Source organism: Mandrillus leucophaeus, unplaced genomic scaffold, assembly GCF_000951045.1.
Source record: "Mandrillus leucophaeus isolate KB7577 unplaced genomic scaffold, Mleu.le_1.0 Scaffold256, whole genome shotgun sequence".
NCBI lineage: Eukaryota > Metazoa > Chordata > Mammalia > Primates > Cercopithecidae > Mandrillus > Mandrillus leucophaeus.
Genome location: NW_012102654.1, coordinates 2,500,154 through 2,507,532, shown reverse-complemented (window position 1 = coordinate 2,507,532; position 7,379 = coordinate 2,500,154). Strand labels below are relative to the sequence as shown.

The window sequence follows — 7,379 nt, the reverse complement described above, 5'->3', positions numbered from 1 at the left end:
GACACATGCTGTGGTCATGTTTTGCAGACTATTGACAAGTGCTCAGTGATCTGGGTGATCAGCGACATAGAGCGAGTTTCTGGGGGACGAGCCCACGAAGACCTTCTGAATGAGAGCATCAAAGCCTGCCAGCGGGGCTTCTGTAGGGACGTGGCCCTTGTAGTCACCAAGGCGGACAAACTCCACTTGCCAGAATACCTACGGTATTGTTCTGGGTTCACGGGGATGTGGGCTTCAGTCAGGGGCTTTCCTCTGTGGGTCCCGACTACAGTAGCGTGGAGCTTGATTGTGTAACGTGGTTACGGGGCTTCAGGAAGTGACTGTTGGGGAGGAAACAAAAGACTGGGTGACTTCCTGGGACATCAGGACCCTTGGTTGGGTTGTCTCGGGAATCTGAACTTTCCAGGGTAGCTGCTTAGTGCCAAGCTGGTATCCCTGTCTCTTATACACATCTAGATGTGTATAAGAGACAGGCATAAGGCATGGCTCTTTCTTCACAGAACTTGAAATATGGATGAGGAGCTAATACTAACCCAAGTGCAGAAGTTGAAGTAAAACTGAGGCTTCGTTAGTTGCTGCTGACGGCTGAGTGCAACAGCAGCCCAGGGAATCTAGAGCTCTGTGTGCATTAGACACTCAGTGGAAAGTGGGTGGGCAGGCAGGGTCAGGACTGCATTGTCATCTGAACTTGACAAGGCTTGCAACGTGCATGCATTTTAGTAGACGTGTAGGTATGTGCATGGAGGTTAAGGAGCAGAAGGTATGAAATGTTCCCAGAGATGGGGGAACTGCTTGATTAAGGGTATAAAAGACAAAATTAGCATGGTATATGGAAGGAATAATATAGAGAAATTGCTACATATGGGAATAATGGGGAAAAGGACAGGAATCCTGTCATGTCTAGAATCCTGCATGTCAGAGGTTCTTCTTCCTTTCTACAGCAAGCATGGGCTATTCTGGTGTTAAGGGTTAGTTGACATAGAAAAGTCTAGGGGGACTGAAGGGCTGAGACTCTAGACTTGTGAGCACTTTGCTTTACCTCTGTAAGTGATAGCTGTCCAAAGGAAAGACCCCATGTTTTCAACCAGCCTATTCTTTTCCATGTGGTTTTTTTTATATGGCTAAGTAAAATGAATATGCAGTATTGCTGATCTACGATTCATCACTGTGATTGATCCTAGACACGGGAAAAGTGCTTTTCAGAAAGGTTGATTCTGTAGGCATCCAGCCCACTCGGGATCTCAACTCTAGTTCATTCAGACCGCCATCTTGGTCTTTCAACTTTTATGAATTCTATTGACCACAAACTTGTGGCCTTTTACAATTATTTGTACTGTCTGTGAATTCCAGAAATCCCTAAGTTAAGAGAATACGTCAGGAAGAGGCTCTTGGACAAGAAGAGGAGGACGGTGACCAAGTATGTGACTGAAGCCTTTGGCCTGTTGCTCCTCACAGATAGTTTCAGCTCCACACAAAACCTGCCGGTATGGAAGACATTGGGTTTTCATATTCTCCCTGTACCTGGGCAGGACATTTCCTTTTACCAAGTTAGAAAATTAACTTATGATATTTTTTCTTTTCATATTAAAGGAAGATATGAAGTTCAGAGAGTCTAAAAGGATAAAAAGATAATTAGAAGGTTAAAATCGTAACGTTTGGGTAAAAGATAAAGGAATAATATTTTACCTGGGACAGATGGGCTGAGAGAAAAATGTCAAAATAGTAGCTATTTTCCATCTCTCCTGAGACTCGAACAAGGTGGAGCATGCATGTTTAAGCGATGGCAGGCGTGATTTGGCTTGCTTCTAGTGGAATACAGACTCTTCTTGGTTATCCTGGAGAGGCGTGCTTATGTACACAGTCCAAAAATATTTCATCTGTTTCTGGTGCTGTCAGAATCTCAAGCTCAGAGGAGCGTAGGAAAATAATGTGAGAGGATGGAAGCTCGGAGGGAATTTCAGTAGAGTTTTGATAGTTATCTTCACTGGCAAGAATGCAGGCCTTCTGAAAAACTAGTTAAAATTACTTTTCTCATAGTAATTGACATATTTATCTCTTCATGGATGATTTCTTTTTAACCCTAAAATAAGAGGGACAAGCTACTAGATTAGAGACTTGGGGGGTTTTGGAGAAAAACCTCTTACCGTCATCAGTCACCAGCTGTGTTGTCTCCTTATGAGAGATGGAATATACAAAGACAGTGGCTGGACCATGTGTAAAAGTAGATCTCTGACCCACAACCTGCAGCAATCTGCCCAGAAACCAACCTCTTATCTACAATAAACAGCCCAGGAAGCCTTCTGTCTGTAAGTCAGACTTGCAGGAAGTCAAACTGCTATCTCTAATAACAATCCAGGAGGTTGAAGAATAACTCTGTTAACAATCAGCACTAGATGGCCAGGACTTGATGAATAACTTCCCTAATCTCTTTCCCTGCTTCCAACTTACTACCAACCGGAAAAGTCAAATGTCTATAGCTAACCAACCACATTGGCTGCTCTGCTTTTAGCTAGCCCGTCTCTAGTGTCCCCAGGCCAACAACCTCCAATCAGGGCACCCCTGAAGCCTTTCCTTTTGCCCACCATGAAGCTTTTCCACTCCCCTGCCTGCTTTTGAGTCTCTGCTAAACTCAAATAATGGTGGCCGACTCCATTGCTGTAGCGAGCTCTGAATAAACAGCCTCTGCCTGTTCTTATTTGGTTGGTCCTCACTTACTTCCATGCTTGCCTTCACCCGTCAGATGTGCACAGTCAAGGTGTTTGTCTTCTTGTTATGCCGGAACAGGGAAGAGGCAGAGGAAGTACATGAATAGGGCTCTGTGAGGGGTCGAGGAGCTGATCCTGAGGATGGGGAAGGTGGGCCAGTGGTGACCCTGTGGGGTGGCAAGGGGAGGCAGACACTTGAGACTTGACTTCCACGTGGGAGTAAGCAGTGCCACCTGGAGCCTTTGGTTGTGTATAAAGGCTTGTAAAAAGGCTTTAGTGGTGTGGGATCTTTCTTCTGCATAAAAGGGGCATATAGAGCAAAATTCAATCTTTTTTAAATCATATTTCTTATGGCTTGTTTTGGTCTAGTTATACAAGACAGAAACAAAACCAAACTCTTGGAATGTGATATTTTCTCATTTGACTTTTGTCTGCTGAAATCGTTGGGGAAGGATTTGACCTTCCAATTTCCCAAAGCAGTTCTTCAGGGTGAAATTTGTCTCTCGGCCCAGCACAAGATTGCTTTTGGAAGTGCTGATGGAAAATGAATCCGAGGTGGGCTGTGTGTGGTTGGTGTATTTTACAAACACAAGGACAAGGCATTTTGCCATCAAGGCCGGAAGTGCCCACGCCACGTGCTTTTCTTTGCTAATATGGAAGTGCAGTGCTCAGAGGGGCTCAGATTCACCCTTGCAGCCAGACTCCAAGCAGCGGAAAACACAGAGGAGAAAGGGGCTGACTGGCAATTCTGCAATGGCTATATTAGGGAGTTGCTGGCAACTTTGCTCAAAATTCCTTGGCCTTAGATATTGGTCTTACTCTTAGCTCTTTGATAGAAAGTTGGAAGGCAAGAATTTGTCAGTTCCTTTGAATTTTGAAAAATCAAATCTAAATATGTGTATGATTGATTTTTTTTTTCAAAGATGATCACTGAAACCAAAAATTTAGAGTTTGAGTAGTGATTTTAAATAAGCAATCATTATTTTTAAGAATTCATAGGAAGTTGATGATCACATCTCAATGTCAAATGAAGTCTGCGTTTATTCACACTAAGGGCCAGCTTCTCTATTTCTTATTGTTCTTTTGTTCTCCACCCTTCCCTTTCTTATCATTCTTTTGTTTATTCAAGAGAGATTTATTGACAGTGAGGTATTGTGAGAATCATGCCCATAGTTTTTGTTTTCATGACTTCTTTCTTCTTTCATTTTCATCACTGGTGACAACACAAATTCAAAAGAATCTAAAGGATGTCCTGGGAAAAATGCTTTGTAGAATTCTTAATGGTGAAAATGAGGAAAATTCCTGGGGTGCACCGAATTCTAAACAGTCTCCATAAACTCTAAACGTATTTACTCCAAGATTCACCAAGTTTTAGAGTGTGAGGTTGTTTTCAAGATCATTCAACCCAAAAGATGATACCGTTGAGAACCAGAGAAGTTAAATTACCTATATCATGTCACACATCGATTCAAGAGCTATATCTGTCTATTTGGAATAGAATTTAAAAGCCCAAATTATCTCGCAGTTTCTCTGGGCCATGCATTTAATCCAGAAATGTCTGTGGGTTTTGCTGTCTGTGCTGTGCCCTAGAATAAAAGAACATGACTAAGAGCCTGTTCCTTTGGCAAGTTTCTATCCAGGAAAGGAGACACAGGGAACGAGAGAGAAGTCATATGACAGGAGACGTGCTGTGGTGCAGGACTGTGGGAAGTGCAGTGGGAGAACAGGACAGAGAGCCCCACCTCTACCTGGGCACTCAGGGAAGGTGCCTCATGGGAAGGACCTTTGAGCTTTGTCTCGGGAAGAAACAAAGATGAAATCAGCAAGGCCCACAGGGCGCAAGACGAACAGCACACTTGCGGAATAGCAGCAAGTCCAGGGGTAGCTACTTGGCAGGACATGTCGGGCAAACAGGGATGGTGGTGCTGGAGAGGTGGGGTGAGTTCTGGCTGTGAAGTGCCTTAAGGACCAAGCTGAGGAGTGTGGCTCTGTCTGCTGCAGGCACTGTGGGGCCCACCAAGGTTCCCATGCAGGGAACAACACTATGGGTTACCAGTTTGGCACTGTATTAGTCCATTTTCATGCTGCTGATAAAGACATACCTGAGACTGGGTAATTTATAGAGAAAAAGAGGTTTAATGGACTCATAGTTCCACGTGGCTGGGGAGGCCTCACAATAATGGTGGAAGGCAAAAGGCACGTCTTACATGGCGGCAGACAAGAGAAATGAGAGCCAAGCAAAGAGGGTTTCCCCTTATAAAACCATAAGATCTCATGAGACTCATTGACTACCATGAGAACAGTATGGGGGAAGCCAACCCCATGATTCAGTTATCTCCCACCAGGTCCCTCCCACAACACGTGGGATTATGGGAGCTACAATTCAAAATGATATTTGGGTGGGTATACAGCAAACCATATCAGGCACCTAGGAGTCAAGGCTTTCTCTGGTGGTCACTTCCTTGAATTATTTGAATATATGTTTTCTCCCTGATTAGACTGTATTCTTTGAAGAAGGAAGCGTGGATTTATTTTTGTGGTCCTGTAGCTTTGCTATGCAAAGTGTGGTCCATAGCTCAGAAGACCAGCATTACCTGAGGACTGGCTAGAAATGCAGAATCCCAGGGTCTTGGATTTCGGATTTTATGATCTCCTGTTGATTTGTATGAACATTAAAATTTGAGAAGTATTATCCTTAAAAACTGCTTCGTGCAGAGTCAAAGCTTGTGAAACGTTTGTTGAATCAGATGTCATTGGAAAAACCTGTTTTAATAACAATTGGATTTATATGTGGATAGCTACTTCCCCAAATAGCTTGATGGATTATACATCTGAAATAAGTTGCTGAATAAGCAGAGACTGTGATTTTTAAGAAATGAAATAAGTTGCACCAGGCAGGTATTTGTTCTATCCTCTAACCCCACAAAGGGGTCTGTGCACTGAGTAAGGTCTTATGGGGACAGTAAAAAGAAGTCAGCTCTGAGTGATAAGCTGAATCTTGAGCTGGTGACAAGCTTAAAGGAAGCAAAGCTGGAGGAGAAGGTGCCCTTAGGGAAGGTGTGGCCTGATGCTTTTATGGTCCTTGTCCTTAGAATGAACACTTGCACATGAGTGTCCTGCGGAGATTTGCGGAAGAGAAGGTTGAGCTGCTGGAGAAGGCCATCGGGCAGTGCTTCGCCTGCATGGAGCAACCTCTACAAGAAGGGGTCAGGACCGCCAGGACTTCTTACCGCTGCATCCTCAGGGCATGCTTGGTGGTGAGTGACCCCTCCAGGAAAAACTCGGATATTCCGGGAGGCCTGCCCAATCCCCAAGCTCCTTTTGCATCATCTCATTCCCTTCAAAAGAGATAAAGAGCTAGAGGGCCAGGCACGGTGGCTCATGCCTGTAATCCCAGCACTTTGGGAGGCCGAGGTGGGCAGATCACAAGGTCAGGAGATCAAGACCATCCTGGCCAACATGGTGAAACCCCATTTCTACTAAAAATACAAAAATTAGCCAGGCGTGGTGGCACGTGCCTGTCATCCCAGCTGCTCGGGAGGCTGAGGCAGAAGAATTGCTTGAACCAGGGAGGCGGAGGTTGCCGTGAGCCGAGATCACACTACTATGCTCCAGCCTGGTGAGAGAGTGAGACTCCATCGCAAAAAAAAAAAAAAAAAAAAGGCTAGAGGAGGGTAGCAGAGAGTGAAAATTGTAAATAACAGTTGTTCATCTGTGTCTCGAAAGGACCAAGGAAGGTGCACAGTTCAGCAAAGACAGAGTGGGAATCTGGGATCTGAGGATCTGAGGATCTTGGTTGGAGTACCAGCTCCACCAAACATCCACCCTGTAGCCCCGGGCAAAGCCCTAGACCCATTTTAAAAATTTCTTGGTTTTCTTCTGTAAAATGAGGATGCTCAATGCTTGCCCTACCTATCCGGTAGCGTTGATGTCTATCAATTAGCTTACACAATAAGGAAACATCTTGTAACCTCTCACTTGGCATTCAAATTGTGGTTTTATTTCTCAATTAGTTGTATAGAGTTTCTGAAGGATGAAAATATAAGTGCGAGGCAGTATTTATCTAAGACTAAGGGGTGAAAAAAGAGGCCCATTGTATTAGTCTGCTTGGGCTGCCATAACAAAATCCTATAGACTGGGTGGCCTGAACCACAGACATTGATTTTCCCATAGTTCTGAAGGCTGGAAGTCCAAGATCAAGGCGTCAGCAGGTTGAGTTCTGAGGCCTCTCTCCTCTTCTGGAGATAGTAGATGGCCACCTTCTTGCTGCGTCCTCACATGGCCTCTTCACTGTGCACGCACACTCCTGGGATCTCTTTCTCTTCTCAGAGGGACACCACACCTGTCAGATCAGGGGCCCACCTTTATGACCCCATTTAACCTTAATTACCTCATTACCAGCTGTGTCTCCCAACACAGTCACCCTGGGGGTTAGGGCTTCGCATATGAACCTCAAGGGTCACACTTTAGTCCGTGGCACCCATTAAGGGGAAGATGTGATGGACAACACTGCTCATGTAACAAAGATGACTTGGTGTCCCCTGTGCTGGGAGAAGGGCATGGATGGTGTGTGGTTGTAGTTTTTAATGGGCCTTGGAAAGTTGGAATGTAAGCAGTAGAAAATGTGTGAAAAGGTGAGTGTGATGGGGTGGTTAGCTTCCTGGAGGCTTTTCC

At 44.7% G+C, this 7,379-nt stretch overlaps 1 protein-coding gene across 1 annotated transcript in view; it reads left to right on the top strand.

The window, feature by feature from the left end:
• NUGGC (nuclear GTPase, germinal center associated) overlaps nt 1-7,379 on the top strand; it is a 67,677-nt gene that overhangs the window by 42,948 nt on the left and 17,350 nt on the right. Inside the window, exons 10-11 of the mRNA XM_011983908.1 lie at nt 1,351-1,484; nt 5,798-5,962. Of these exons, the coding sequence (XP_011839298.1) occupies nt 1,351-1,484; nt 5,798-5,962 (299 nt within the window). The remainder of the gene's footprint in view (nt 1-1,350; nt 1,485-5,797; nt 5,963-7,379) is intronic.